Source organism: Trachemys scripta, chromosome 18, assembly GCF_013100865.1.
Source record: "Trachemys scripta elegans isolate TJP31775 chromosome 18, CAS_Tse_1.0, whole genome shotgun sequence".
In the NCBI taxonomy this organism is placed as follows: Eukaryota; Metazoa; Chordata; order Testudines; family Emydidae; genus Trachemys; species Trachemys scripta.
In genome coordinates this window covers 16,571,917-16,587,040 of record NC_048315.1, presented here as the reverse complement: position 1 = coordinate 16,587,040, position 15,124 = coordinate 16,571,917, and the positions used below count along the sequence as shown (strand labels likewise).

Below are 15,124 nucleotides of genomic sequence, written 5' to 3'. Positions count from 1 at the left end.
TTACTCTGCAGTACTAGACTTATCCTCTCCCACCCGCAGAGTTTACTAGGGCAGGGTCTCTAGTTGTTAGTTTTGACAAAGCGATTATAAGTTTTCCCCACAGAAGTGCTTCAGGAAAAGTCATAGAAAGAGAGAATGTGGTGAATGGCATTTTGCACCACAATCCAGATTGTTTAATGGGATCTTGTCACTTAACAGCTAGAACTGTGGGCTTATTATTTAACACACACAGCAAAAGTTTAGCGTTGCCTTGTGTGTATCTGCAGTTGCTGGCGTAATGGGGAGAGGGAGGATATGAAGATAGAATTAGAGTGAAGCTGGTGGAAGGAGAGACCCTTTCATTTCTGTACAGAGAACTAGCTCAATGTACCAGTCTCTGAAATCTGCGCCAGCTCTGCAGACAGGTGGGATTTGATGAAATCACTTCCAGAGTGAAGAGAAAGTTTTAGCATAAGTAACTTAGCTCTACAATCCTACATTCTGTGGCTTATCAACTCCACTTGAAAACACACCCCGGTGTAATTGTTAGAGGGGCCACAATTAAAGATCTGCCTTAAGGGACTTCATATATTAGCAAGGCTTGGGTTGATTATTTGTAAGCAAAATATGGTTCAGTGCATTAGACTTAAGTCTTTAATTTAAATGGGTCCTGGGAGCATCTGTAAAGCCACTGTCCTCTTACTCTCCCCGCCCCCCCAAAACAAACTGCATTGTTAACTAGGACATAGTCTAGTAAACCCTCCTGTCCCACCTTAGAGAAGGGAAAACAATCAGAATAGGGGGGGAGGGGGTCGGAGGCCTGGCTAACTCTCTCCCTCCTTCCTGTATGCACACAGCACCTGAGGCGAGGTGGTCAAGGCTACTGGCAAGCATACACTGTACCTTTTGTCCAGGTGTAGCCTGCTGCAAGATCCCTGCTCCCTTAGTGCAATCGTCTGTGGTTACCCTGGCATATTAAGTGTAAGGGCGCTCTGTGTGAATGGGTGGGGTCGAGTTAACAGAGCTGGGGAGGCTGCAGGGTGCCTTCAGCAAAACCAGATGGTTACAGCAGATTGCAAAAGCTTCCTTATACTTCACTTCATCTTAAAAGCGTTTTACCTTGTGCCAGTGCCACCTCCCCGGGAGCTTTTGCACAGCAAGAGGCAGAAGTGAGGGCAGTGGGGACAAGGCAGCACCTAGACACTTGTTAACACTGCACCCACACCAAATCAGTATTCACATCCTGTAGCCTTTACTCACAGAGCTGGGTTTGGTAAAAGCTACAGGACTGCTTACCTGCGTGAAGCTTGAAGTACTGGGCCAGCATCCTCTAATCTCAGTCAAACCTCAGGGTGAGACAAACGAGTGATGGAGACATAAATAAACTCTAGGTAGACTGGAACACTAAGCTTGTCTCACTTTCCCCCACACCCTAGTTATTTGGTTTCTTCTCTATTTGCTTTATTGTTTTGTAAACCAGCACTTGCAATCACTTCTACTATGTGATGTATGGGAGTATATCATAGGTTTTCTTGTTATACAAGGCAGGAGTATAAAATAGTTTTCTGATTTCTTTCAGAAGCAAATGGCTATTTTATTTTTTAAGAGCAACCGATTGTCAATCTCAGAGTATAAAGAGAAATAAAGCCAAATCTATACCTTTATGTAAATTAAGAAATAAAAGTATTTAAAACATACCTCCCGGCTTCTCGTCTGTGTCGTGGGCTCGGCCTCAGGCACTGCTGGCGGTGCCATTGCAGTATGCTGGGGTGCAACTCCCGGAGAGATGGTTGCTCAGGGCTGCCTTAGATTGAAAGCAGAGCTGGACAGGAGCGCTCCAACCGTGTTTGCAGCAGCTCCCAATGGGAGAAGCTCTGGCTGGAGTAGCATCAACCTTTTCTTCAATGGCTGAAAGGAAACCCAGCAGGGAGGAGAGCTCAGGTGATGAGTAAGGGGGCTACAGAGCCTCTTCCGGCTGCTGGTTTGAATCCAAACCAGGCTGGTGTAAACAGTGTTCAGCTGGTGACCCATGTGAAATCAGTGCTCTCAGTGGAGTGTCCAGAGACCAAGCACTCACCTGCCTCACAGAAGTGCCACTTCAGGCAGCCTTGGCACAGGGTCCCAGGTTCAAAGGAGCCCGGGAGACTGAACTGCCCATGGGACCAGAGCTGGGATAGGTGCAGAAGAATCCCGCTGGTGGATCTGTTCTGTGGATAAAGGACTTACATTGCCAGGGCTGCCGAGGTAAAACCTTTCACCGGTTTTAAGGAATGACTCCAATTGGTCCTGTGGATGAGAGTCACAAAAAGGGGGCTGAACTTAGCAAGAACCTAACACCAGTGACACATTCAGCTGAACTACACAGTGGGCACAACTCTCCTGGCAGCACTTAGCCTCATTGGCCGGGCGGGGCAGGAGAAGACACCCAGGTGGTGGGAGTCCTCCCCCAGCCCAAGAGAAGTGATGTTAGCTCCAATGCTCCTCACAGGCACCAGCAGAGGCTGATGCGCTGCCAGCCCTTGTGCCCACCAGGGAATGCACCACAAATGCCAGCGCCCCTTCCCTTTGTGCAGCAAAACAGCACAGGTCCCCATTGGCAGGGCAGCTTCGTGGCATAGGACTTGCCCTTTAAATGCAGAAATTGCCATCAGTGCTAATTTCCTGTTGGCAGAGAGCATCAGGCCTTCAGCTTGATCAGATGGTGCCAATGATTAGATGAAGCAGATTTTTATCCATTCAGATGCTCCTGCAGTTGAACTTGGGGACTTCAACAGCAGAGTCCAGGGAAGGGTCTTGTGGCCTGCAGCATGCAGGGGGTCAGACCAGATGATCATAATGGTCCCTTCTGACCTTAAAGTCTATGAGTCTATGAGCAGTGTTTGCCCAGTTAGCTGGAAGCCAAAGCTCCCAGCATGGCTCTCCTGGTCACATTTTTTTGTGTTTAGCTGTGGCAGGAGGTACATGGCGCACTCGTTAGCAGGCCCTGCACCCCAGTAGTAAGGACACAAAAATGGGATTAGATGCTGCAGCTCCAGCTCCTCTCCTTTACCATGTTAGTTTAGTCACTCCTTTTCCTGTCTGCTGACCCTGGAGGTTTTTCCAAGGCATTGATCGAGGGTTTTTGCAATAGGACACGTAGACCACAGCCCAATTACTGGATTACTCCCGTAGACCTGAGCACCTGCACCTCACGCTGCCTTCAATGGAGGGCAACGCTCCCGTGTTGTGAATGGGATCTGCTTATGAAACGCCAACACGCTCTTTCTCTGGGAGTCCAAATCTCATTCACAGGGTTCCTGATCGCATTATGAATGACTGTCATTTACTACATCCGTACAGCAGCTAGCACAACAGGGACCCAACCTCATTGGCCTCTAGGCTCTCCTGCAATACACATTTCACTGCAAATGACTCCAGCCACCTGTGTTCCCTTGCAAAGAGCTTTGTTTAGAACTCAGAATCTCTCACTCATTGAAAAGCACTCACAAGGGACAATTAAACAAATGCTTTAAGGAAGGGAGGGCGTTAAGCTTCCCTCACCCCCCTCCACAATTACTAGCTGCTGCAAAAAATGTCTGTCCGCACTGGTGGAAATACCAATTACAGTATATAGGGGAAAACTCTAACAGGGATTTCTCAAGGGTTATGAAGTCACTCACTATGAATTGTAATACCTGAGTCTTATTTGTTCAGGTCAGTGAGGTAGACAGACAGAACTGTCTCCACACAACAAAGAGCCCAGGACACCAACGTGTCTCGCTTTGGATCTTTCATGGTCAGTTTCAACACTCATCCAAAATGTTCCCTTCTCCTGCAGCTCAGCACCAGTCCTGACGCAGTGGGATAAACTACGGGTTCAATCTGTCCACTTCCTGCACCAGGCCTGCCCTGGGGACTCAGACAGACCCTGCACAGCTTCTTAGCTCTTGGGATCCCAGCACAAGGCCTCGGATCGCCTACGCCTGCACTAATGTGCAATCCCCAGAGTTTCTTAGAGACGCCTAAACTGGCTTTTGCTTTTACTAACAGAGTCTTGTCTTCTATCCTTAGGGCTTCTCTATTTCAAAGGTTAACCCTTTGGAGACTGTACACACATCAGTATCAACCCTGATTACACAAAGGTTCTGGCCAGCGTCCCAAACTGGGGCTTGGGATAACAGCGCTGAAACCCTGCCCCTGCTGAGTTTAGGAGCTCCCCGGAGTACCCCCAATCTTTGCTTAATCAGGAACTTCTTTAAGCAGGGTGCAAATGACGAGCTAGCCCCAGGCCTGAGACGCTGGAAGCGTCTGCTAGGATTATTCCCAATTTCTCTAGGAAAAACACTCACTCTTTTCCACGCTGCAGTCCTGGTTAAAATGTTTCTGATCTCTCTCTGCCTCCTCCGGGTTGGTTTCACAGCAGGGCCTGGCCCAGCACAGTCCGTACACAGCTGACAACTGCAGCAGCTGGAAAAAAATCAACACATTACTGTTAGTTTCTTGGCAGCCAAGAGCAATCCAGAAAGAGACCCATTGAGAGTCAGAAGTTCCAGTTATCCCTGGAGCGATTTTAGCCTTTGTGCATGTAAAACAACTGCATTGTTCTTGGCTATGCAATGCCACTACCCCCGCCCTGCCCAAAATGCTGTGCCATCCACCTGCCACTACTCCACTTCGGGTGACACGCGCAGTCTTGAATGCTGTTGCCATGTGCTTTCCCTAGGAGATGTAAACACCATTTCTTCATTTAAAACAAACCAAGCACAAGCGGCTGCATAGTGAATGAATGTGTGCACCCTGTCATTAGGACTGGCAGTGTACTGGCCACAGCGGGTTTGTTAAAAACACACAACTTGCATTTCCATGTAGCTCGCCCCTCCACCCAGTGAGGAGCGTAACCTGTCCTGGACGCAAAGGAAAATGCCACTGAACTAAGAATTTGTCCTTTGAGGTAACCATCCCCACTGAAGTGCTGCTCACATTTCACAGGCTCTGCCAGCATCACCCCCACCTGTGCTGGCTCCATGCAACTCTTCCAGTCACGGATGGGGAACCCTGAGCATCGCAGCTACTGTGGTGCAGATGCTGCTCCTACATTGCTCCTGTTGCCCACCCTGGCCAAGGGTCCCTCGGCACCCTGGGCCCTGCCCTGGGGCGTCTGACACATGGATTTTTAATCTGCTTCACTTTGCTAATGGGGGACCTCCTTACCACCCCCAGACTGGTTCCTGCTGCATCAGCCCTCCTGTGCTGCGTCACTCCATGCATGGCTGGGAGCACAAACTTCCTCTCCCCTCTGGCTCCCATTCATTCTTTTTTGTTAAGATTCTCCAGCAGGACTTGAACCTGCAGTTCTGAAAGGGAGCTCCTCATGGAATCACCGGTCCCTAGTGCCCCAGCACTGGGCAAACCTGCCTCCACAGGGTCTTGTGGGGAGGTGGAGGCAGCCACTGAGCATGCTGGGAGATCGACACCAGCAGCAGAGCACCACTGGCCCAGAAACACCAGGCAGGTCATCACCTAACAATCACTGCAGACAGCAGTACCACAAAATGACTTGCCTAAGGCAGAAGCAGAGCTGGGCAGGGAACCCTGCAGCCCCAGCTCCTGGTGCCCTGCTCCAACAGTCAACCCACTCCCTGCAGCCTAAGGCAAATAAACGGGAAGGGCAGCTGTAGCTTATCTTTCCTGCCTGTCTTCAGACCCACAGCCCAGTCATTCTGCACAGATGCTGCTCTACATAATTACTTACTACAGATTGGTTCGTCTCCTTAGCGAGTCCAGATCCCCGTGTGATTTTATTGCTTGCCGAAGGAGCCTGCAGCACTCACCCCGTTATACTCTCCAGGCTGCTGAGTTTCTCTGCCTGGAATTGTTGAAACACCGATAGAAAGAAAAGCCTTAATTAAAATCAACACCTTGTCTGTCTCCTGAAAACTGGGCGATGGACAGGACGTGAAACGGAGCCTTTGCGATTGTTAAAAGGCACAACTAAGTGCCGGGGAAACAAGATTGGACTTGGTGGATTAGTAAACACTTTCTATACGCTGCACATCAAAGCCAGGCTCCACAATGTAATAGGCAACAGAGTTGTTATCCTAGCACAGTGGCTTGGGTGAACTCACAAGGATTTTCTGCCCCCATCCCAACTACACAATCTCCAAGACTAAGGCCACGTCTACACTAGAGTTTACAGTGGCACAGCTGTCCCAATGCAGCTGCGCTGCTGTCAGATCTCATGTAGCCACTCTGTGCCGACAGGCCAGAGCTCTCCCGTTAATATATTAATCCACCCCCGCCGAGCAGCGGTAGCTATGTCAGCGGGAGAAGGTATTCGCACCCTTGAGCAATGTACGTGATACTGTAAACATGGCCTTAAAACATACGACAACCGCGCTACACTTCACACAAGCTCTTCTACTACAAACCAGATTGCCCTTGTAGGAGGCCAATGCCTAACACTGCCCAATTGCAATCTGTTCCAGCCCACAGACAGAGGCGGATGAACATTGTGGGCACAGACTTAGTACCTCCCCCTTCATTGGTCTCTTCCCCACTAGGAGAAAATGCCCAACTCGGCACTCAGTTACCCTAGCGTACATCCCAAGTAACTCAACCAGCCTCCATGGTATTATGCTACATTTACCACCAATCTGTCAGCGTCAAACATTTATGTTTAGGAGAGACCTCTGCCAGGGCAGGGCCCCATCGCGCCGGGTGCTGCACAAACAGCCAACAACAGGCGCTTCCCCTTTGGTGTCTCAGTGCTAAAGCCACTGCAACAGAGCAGAATTTGGTCCTGTCGTCCCTTGCAAGAGTGATGAGGAGTCTCCTAGAAACCCTTTAGGAGCTTTTTGCTTTGGAGCGAGGCCCTAGACGGGTCATTGGCAGGGACTGATCCCGGCACCCTGGATCTAAAAGCATGAGCCCCTTCAACCTCTATGCACAGTCCAGAGACGGACAAAGGGCCACAGTGCGTTCACTAATATGGGATATAGAAGTTTCCCTTCATCCCACTGCACTGACAGGCTGAGTCTGGGCCTGTGGGAGCTCGCTCCACCTCCCGCACCAGCCACAGTGTCATCAAACCTATGTCAACGTCGATCTCCAGCCTTTTTGCTGAAGCTGGCGATCAGTGCCAGGGTCCGTGTGACTCACGTCATTGGTGACTACAGCTCTGCACCACCTGAAGGCAGCTGCTGTCCTCCTGGAGCTGGGCAGACGGGCTGTTCCCTCCTCGGTGCACTGGGAGGAGAAAAATCACTCACACAACCTCTCATTACAGAACAATGGGGCAGCAAATTGGCATGCAAAGGGGGTGTGGGTTCACCATTCACTGAAACCTGCACCTCCTCCACCCCACACACTAAAATCCAAACCTGCCCCAGACAGGGCAATGGGGGCACAACATCGGAGGAGATCCCCACCCCAAAGGAGGAAGGGATGTTGCAGGAGAGCTCACTGTGGCAGATTCGCCTGGTATGAATCACAGGGGTCTCCCTCCTCTGCTGTTGAGGCTGGTGCCGAATGCTTCCACGGAAAGCGACCAGCAGGGGCCCTGCAGTGCCATTCTGGGTCATGCAGGAGAACAGGAGATACCATAGTGCTGCATTGCTCAGGTACAATGGGGAAGGGGCAGCAAGTGGGGAGGCAGATGAGCAAGGCTGACAGAGGCCACAAATGGGGAAGCTCACCCCACCTCCTGGGGAAAGGGGGAGTTTCAGGTGGGACTTCCCACTGCATGCGCATTCGCTGCCTGGACAGCTGCTGTGGAGAAAGCCCTCTTGCAAGGTGGAAACCTGGAGGGGTGTGACCTACCTGGATTAGCAAGAAGCAGCCCTTTAGGTGGGGCAAATAAAGCAGGGGAGGGAGGTTGGAGGAACAGCTAAAAACCCCAGACCCTTCCCACCAGCCCACACACCTCTAAATCCAGGGGGTATTCCCGGGACCCTGTCTCCACTGGGGATAACGTCCCCGTGCCAGCAGCCTCAGCCATGCTCCGGGCAGGGAGGGAGAGCGGGGAAAGGAGCCGGGAGGGTGAACCGCAGCAGAAACCAGTTCTAAGACTCACTGAGTGTTTCCACAGGTAAATTTTAAAAGAAGCGATTGATTCTTGATATTCAAGTCTCCATTTACTAACCGCAGGCACTTATCAGGGGTGAATATACGGGGGACTGGAAAGGAATCAGGATACCTGCGATCCGGGGCAGATCCGTCAATAATGCCGACCCCACCAGCTGCAAAGCAGTTCAGAAGCAGCAATGCTGGAACCCACCTCCCAGCCCCAGGGAACCAGGGTGCCTGGCCCGACATCAGCCCGCCCAGTAAATGCTGCTTCGCCAGAGACCATCCTGCTGGGAGGTGGGAGACAGGAGGGCGTCACTCTGGCGTGGCCAACAGAGGCCACTGCATTCACAGCACAAGAGGTCTCCTTCGGTGCCCGAACGGGAAGCACTCAGCACTGGCGTAAGCGGGTACAACGCCAAGGGGTCACTTACACCGGCTGGGAATTTGGCCCACAGCCCAGCTCCTGCTTCCCAGGCTGGCAAGGACCAGGACTGCTGCAGAGGCTGCCCCTTCGGCCTGTGGGGACGGAGACCAGGTGCTCGTGCAATGGGCCCCAGTCCAGCACTGGAGAGCTAAAAGGAATTAACCCCTGCAGTTCTCAGCTGGAGGAGTGGAGGGTGGCCCCGGGGGGGAGCGGGGGGTAGGAGGAAAGAGGGAGAGACACACCTCTCCAGTCATAGTGACTTACATGAATGTCCATCAGGACTGTAACAGACCATTTCTGACCTGCAGAATGTCAGGACTTGACCCCAGAACTCCAGCATTGATTGACTGGCCAACTACCTGCCTAATCCCCATTGAAACAGATAGATCTTACCACTGGCAAAGCAGAGACATGAGCGAGACAAGTGCTCCCGCTATCCCAGACAGACAATAACCCTGGCAGGAAGGAGGATGGTACCTGGTGGCACACAGCTACTGCAGCAAGGTTACAGAGCAGAGAGCGTGAGGGCACATGCAGAGGGGTTGGAGGCAGGGATGCATCTCTCTGATCCCAGGCTTCAGGCTCACAGACAGCGACACCCTGCACGCAGAAGAGTCCCCGGGCATGAATCAGACAGGCAGGTCGGACGGGTCAGCACCACAGATGGTTTATTAAAACTATGGGACGGTGCAAAAATATATATATAAGCTATTAAAACATCCCAACCAGGTCTGAGTAAGTCCACAGAGTTCACGCCTTTTGAGCTGGTGTTTTGTTTGCTTTCTTCTTCTTCTTGGCTTTACCCTGCTTCCCCTGAGTCTCTTGGCCATGGCTCCCCTTGGCCTTCTTTGGCGAAGGGCCCTCTGCACCTGCCTTTCCCGCTCCTCCTTTCCTCTTTCTGTTCTTCTTCCGTGCTGCGGCCTGCCCTGCTTCTGGGCCTGCCTCTCTGCAGCTCTCCGCCCCGTTCTCCGGGCCTGCCTCTCTGCTGCTCTCCGCCCCATTCTCCTGGGGAGCCTTTTTGCGGTTCTTGCGTTTCTTGGTAGCTGGCAGGAAGCCTTTCTTCTTCCGCTTGAGCGTCTCTGCTCCAGGGGCGTGCTCAGGCCGGGCCACCGCCTTCTCCTTTTTGGGACGCCTGCAAACCAAGAGCACCAGAGATCATGGCACGTTCCAGCTAGGAAGGTGACATGCACTGCAACCTGCCCCCTATGGATGGCAGTACGGGCCAGTAACGGCAAGCGGAAGCACAGCAAGCGGATGGAGCAGGTTAGCTATGTTCAGCGCCCCAGAGAGTCAGTTACATCATCTGAACATTTGCTCCATCTGATCACACAACAGCCCCAGCTGGGCCGGAGCCAAGCAGATAAACAACAGCTTCAGAGGAAGGCAACCCCAACTCCAATAATGAACAATGCTGTATACATTGAGAGAGAGAGAGAGAGTGTGTGTGTGTGTGTGTGTGTGTGTGTGTGTACACAGGTTTTGGGAAGTGGGGGGACAGGAGGGAGAGTGAGAGACTTGATGGGGGGCAGCCAGCTCAAAGATGGAAAGGAGGATCCCGGGGGTTCCTACTTAAACTTTTGGGCTCATTCCAGCCCCTGCAGACCCTGTTCTCGCCGCCTGCCCCTGTCCCAGGCATGTGCACGTTCCCACAGGGATGGGGGCCCCACAATATTTCCATTGCGGGGATGCTACCTCCCCCCTGCATAAATTAATGCGTTAAGCAGCAGCAATTGCCCATGTTTACAAGACACTATGTGAAACCCCACTCCTGATTCTATCTAGTGCCCTTTGTCCTCGCATGGCATGAGAGAGAAGGGGGGTCCGGGCAGTTTTCAGCATGCTAGCGATCCCAACCGATACTTCGACTGAGTCGCCTCTAACCCTGCTAAGTTACACCAGCCTATGGCAAACCCGGCCACCTCCCGAACTCCCCTGGAGGCAGCGTGACTCAGTGGGGCGGCTAGACAGTTAATCCAGGTCCATTTGCCTGCTGGACTAGTGAGGTTACAGCACTGCTATCAGCTACCGTGTCTCTCGGAATACATGGAGCAGGCATTCGGGAAAGGATCCAGTCTTGAATTTCCCGATTTCTCTCCTTGTTTTTTAATCCAGAAAACCCTTTTCAAGAGCGTACAAGTCAGAGTCTCTTCACTGCAGAGGTCTCAGGTTCTCAGGGCTGCCCATCAGTGACGCCACCCGGGGAAAGATGGGGCCAAACTGCACCATTCAGTGCGCTGCGACACCTCCAGCACTCTGGTGCCAGCCCAAGGAACTGACACAATCCAAGAACGATGCAGGGAATAAGATTTGGAATCCCTAAAGACTCCCTCAGGCACTGCCGGGCTGGCCGTCTGGGTAGCAGCATTCGCTCTTGTTATCCGCCATTATACCACGACCCTTCAGCATCACTTACACAGAACGCCCTTGAGTTAGGCTGAAGAATGAGCATATGTCTTGAAGGGGGAGAAAGTCTCAAACCCCCGCTTCATTAACTTAATTGGATTCCACTTTGTTCCTTAGTTGACACATTAGCCACCAACACGCCACTCTGTCTCTGGTTAAGACAGCTGGGCTCTGTAAACTCAGGCAAGACATCAGAGGGACAGAGAATGCCTAGCAGTGGTTTCAGCCGTGGATAAGAGTGGCAGTACTGTTCCGTCATTGGTATGCTCTACCAGAGCTTACACTACTGCATTAGTAGGACATAATATGTTTTTAGGGATTTATCCTAATTACTTCACTGGGCTTTGGGTCAAGCCCTTAAAACCCAAACTGCATGTCTGTGCATACTGTGAAACGAGTCACACGCACTCCACAAGTCCCTCCCCTACAGATCATCTTACTGCCATGGAGGAATTATAACCTAGACGGAAAGCAGCCCTTGGTTGGGACCACGTCTTCTAATGTCTGCATAATAATTAAACTGATGCCACCACCAGGAAATGGCAAAGCTGGAAAGTTTGATTTTAGCCGGAAAACAAGAATGATTTCCAGGAACAGAGCATTTCTTTCTGCAGAAGTTAAATACAGCCCAACAACTAACCCGCTTGGTCTAAGATATAAAAGACACATTCAGCCCTATGCTTGACCCCCCACCCTGTTATTCTGAGAGGGTTTTAAAGCCTTGCTGAGGGATGCGGAAACTAATTTGTTTCCTACTCAGACTCACATGAGATAACAGAGCTCAAAGGGGTGGGGTGGGGGCTAAAACAGTCACCTAAACCAGCTGACCTTGCCCTCCGGATCTGCTCTTCTCTTGCAATGGTCACAAGTGACCAGTGATCTTGAGAATCTAAGGATCTGGGCACCCTACCCACTAAAGCGTTTTAATTTGGGCACCCAGAAACCAGGGCACCCAAAATCACAAGTCATTTCTGAAACGGCTGACCTACTTGCTACTCAGACCCTTCCCTGGGCAGCTAGAGTATCGGAAATACCCAGTGGTTGGGTATTTCTGCTCTCCTCATCCAGCCCGGCCTTCACCGTGGCTAGTCATACTCACACAGCTGGTCTGGTCTGCACTGCGAAGTGAAGTATCTGGAGACAGCACTCCAGCTAACTGAAGGTGATCCGAGATCAGGGAGAGCTTGTTATCCTTCCCCCAGGGCTGACGAGACACCTGTACATGCTGCACTTGGCCTAATGAGGTCCCACCTCCACCAGCCCCATGACCTCAGCTCAGGCTGACATTCAGTCTCTAGCCAGTCTCCTATACGGCAAAGGCACTGATCTGTTTGTTCCTATTTCCCCAATCTGAGAAGCCAGAGCAGCACAGAAAGCCCGATGCGTAGAGGCCCCGGAGCTGAGGGTACATACGCAAATCCCAGCAGCTTCATGACGTTCCAGTAGAGACTGTCGAGGCGCACGGATTTCCCAAACCCCTCCTGCTGGCTCAGAGCTTGCAGCGTCTGACTCAGCTCCGCCAACTCCACATTCAGCTTCTGCAAGGAGAATTGTAGCAAATGAAGACAGACATACAGTGAACGGCATTCACTCCTCGTTCACAGTGGCACTGCACCCAGCTACTTCTTAAACCAAAAGCTACAACAGGCAAACCCCAACCCTCAGCCAGCTCCCAGCAGCCACTAGGCTTTTCCCCTTCCTTAGGGACTGTCTATCTTGGGGGGAGACAGTGCCCCAGTACACACCTCTAGTGCAAAGATGTTGCATCTGTGTCAAAACTGACTTGCACCTGGGTGGCTTATCATGGTTTCAAAACCATCTGCCATCCTGCGGACACCCACCCTCCCATTCCTAGTCCCATAATGCCCCTGTAGCAACACAGTATTGCTCGGGAAAGGGATGTTAGGAAAGCATTTTTGTAAGGGGCCTTTAATGCAGTTTTATCCTTTTTTGGAATCAAAGCTAATCATGCTCTCTGCTCTGTCTCTTCATATAATAACATAACTACCACCCAGCTTCCCACCCTACAAAGTAGGGCAGTATCATTATTCCCATTTTACAGATGAGGAAACTGAGGGTCAGGAAAAGGGGAAGTGACTTGTCCAAGCAGGGCCAGTTCAAGAGGCCCTATATAAGAGCTAGGTATTATTATAATTATTGTGGCTGTTAAGGGTTTTTCTGTCATCAGACCCAGCTACTAACTCATTTTCTAAAAGCTGTACAGGGATATAGACATGGGAGTTGCACTGACTTCAATGGGAGCCATGTGGTTAAAACCCCAGTGCAACTCTTGGAACACAGGCCTTCACGCAGGATGCAAACAGGACAGCTGCTGACTGAAGTGTCAAGCCTGTAACAGCATGTGTGATGGACTGAACCTGGAAGGGATCACAAATTCAGCCAAAGTCTGGGCTCACCTGCCGGTTCACAGTTTTTATGAGGAAGTTCAACAGCTCCAAACACTTAATGACCTTCTCCTGGTCAACTTTCACCTTGAACTCGCTCACCGCCTTCAAACTCTGCAAAGGAAGGAAGGAACACGGTGTATCAAACCGAAAAACAAAGAAGTTCCCTCAAGAGAAAGCAGACAACAAGCGATTCGCAGGTTTAAAACATCAGTAAAACACTCAGAGAGGCAAGAGCCATCAGACTGCAAGAAAGCCTAAGAAGATAAGTGCCAGGAACCGCTATCGCTTGGGTTAATAAACATGACCGAACAAAGCAAGGAACGATCCTGCTAGGAGACTGCAGCAATCAGAGACCTACTACTGTACGCTGGATAAAAGAGGAAAGTTAATATCTCACCCGCTAAAAGGAGGAGAAGTCCATTGCTGGAAAATAGCTTCTACTGAGAGACTACCATCCACTTCAATAGCAGCAGGACTGGGGATTTACACACAACGTGCTAATGCAAAATGCTATTACCACGTATGTCTAAGAAGCGCCAATCGCCAGTTCCAAGAGGGATCTTGTCAATCAAGCATATTCACCAAAAAGGAGAGGGAAAAAAAGCTCTCTGTATTTCCTTTATGCACTGAAGGCTTTGAGACACCAGTATAGTTAGTTAGTCCTAAAGTAGAGCCATGCCAGCGGTAATGGAGATGGGTTAAAAGGAGGCCAGATTTATTTATGAGGGGAAGAAGGGAAAACAAAGCGTGAAGGGCAGCAGCAGCCGCCCTGCACAGAGATGCTGGGTCTTTTGTTGACAGACGTTAGAACCCTGCATGCAGGTGCCCAAGTAAAGATCTGTCTATAGCGGAGTCAACAATAAGGCTACGATTTTTTCCACGGAGGTCGCAGAAGTCACAGAATCCGTGACTTCCAGTGACCTCTGTGACTTCAGCCCTGGTGGCCGGGAGCTGCAGCGTACCCCTGCCATTTGGTAGGGGTACCCCGCAGCTCCCGGTCGCATGGGCACCCCAGAGTTCCCAGCCGCCCCAGAGCTCTGAGCCACCACGGGCAGTGGGGGACCCTGGAACTGCGAGCCCCCACAGGTGGTGGGGGCCCCAGCACTGGGAGTGGGCCCCCATGGCTGAGCGCCCCCTTTTGTCATGGATATTTTTAGTAAAAGTCACGGGCTTCCGTGAATTTTTCTTTATCGTCCGTGACTTTTACTAAAACTATCCATGACAAAATCTTAGCCTCAGTCCGCAGTGTTGCTACCTCACTGCACTAGGCACACAGCTATGTTCTACAGTGGTGGGTGGAGGCTTCTCAACTCCAGCAGAATAGTTATTGATTTAGGTTTTTAAAAAACAACAACATTCCAACAAGCGTTTGCACTCCTATCTTGATATCCGCAGTACCTCAGGCAATTACAACTAATGCAGTGAAAAGGGAACAAACCAAACAGCAGCTCCCCCGATGAATAACCATGCTGCAAAAATAAAAAATAAATTCCCCTCGAAAACCATGCAACAGTCTCTGACGGTCAACAAAACAGACCATTCATGAGGTTTGCGAGGAATCCATTGGCCTGGCTACCCGCCGCCATCAGGATTGGGTTTGACAACAACATTATTGAGATTACAGCCCTTTTGGGCCAGAAGAGAAAAGCTTCCTCGACTGGCAAAACCAACCACTATCCAGTCAGAAGCAGAGCTCTTTCCATCAGCTCAAAGCTGAAGTTCAGAGGAGGATCTGAGAAATCAAGAACAAATGGTGGGAGGACAAAGCAAAAGAAATCCAAACATTTGCTGACAGACATGATACGCGGAGCTTTTTTTGAGAGACAAAGACCCTGTACGGACCAAGTATCAGAGGGGTAGCCGT

General features: G+C 50.9%; 1 protein-coding gene and 1 long non-coding RNA gene across 3 annotated transcripts in view; both read right to left on the bottom strand.

The window, feature by feature from the left end:
* Positions 1-1,203: 1,203 nt before the first annotated feature.
* Positions 1,204-5,970, bottom strand: LOC117867336. Of its 2 annotated transcripts, XR_004643369.1 has the most exons (4): positions 5,711-5,970; positions 4,308-4,425; positions 2,057-2,265; positions 1,204-1,887 (listed from the first exon to the last, which is right to left on the bottom strand). It is a non-coding gene; the product is annotated as an uncharacterized LOC117867336 (long non-coding RNA). The 2 variants fall into 2 exon arrangements; XR_004643368.1 differs by having other exon boundaries at positions 1,204-2,265.
* Positions 5,971-9,100: 3,130 nt separating this feature from the next.
* MYBBP1A (MYB binding protein 1a) overlaps positions 9,101-15,124 on the bottom strand; it is a 79,978-nt gene continuing 73,954 nt past the window's right edge. The window contains 3 exon segments of the mRNA XM_034752790.1: positions 9,101-9,581; positions 12,266-12,390; positions 13,270-13,371. Of these exon segments, the coding sequence (XP_034608681.1) occupies positions 9,200-9,581; positions 12,266-12,390; positions 13,270-13,371 (609 nt within the window). The 3' untranslated portion in view covers positions 9,101-9,199.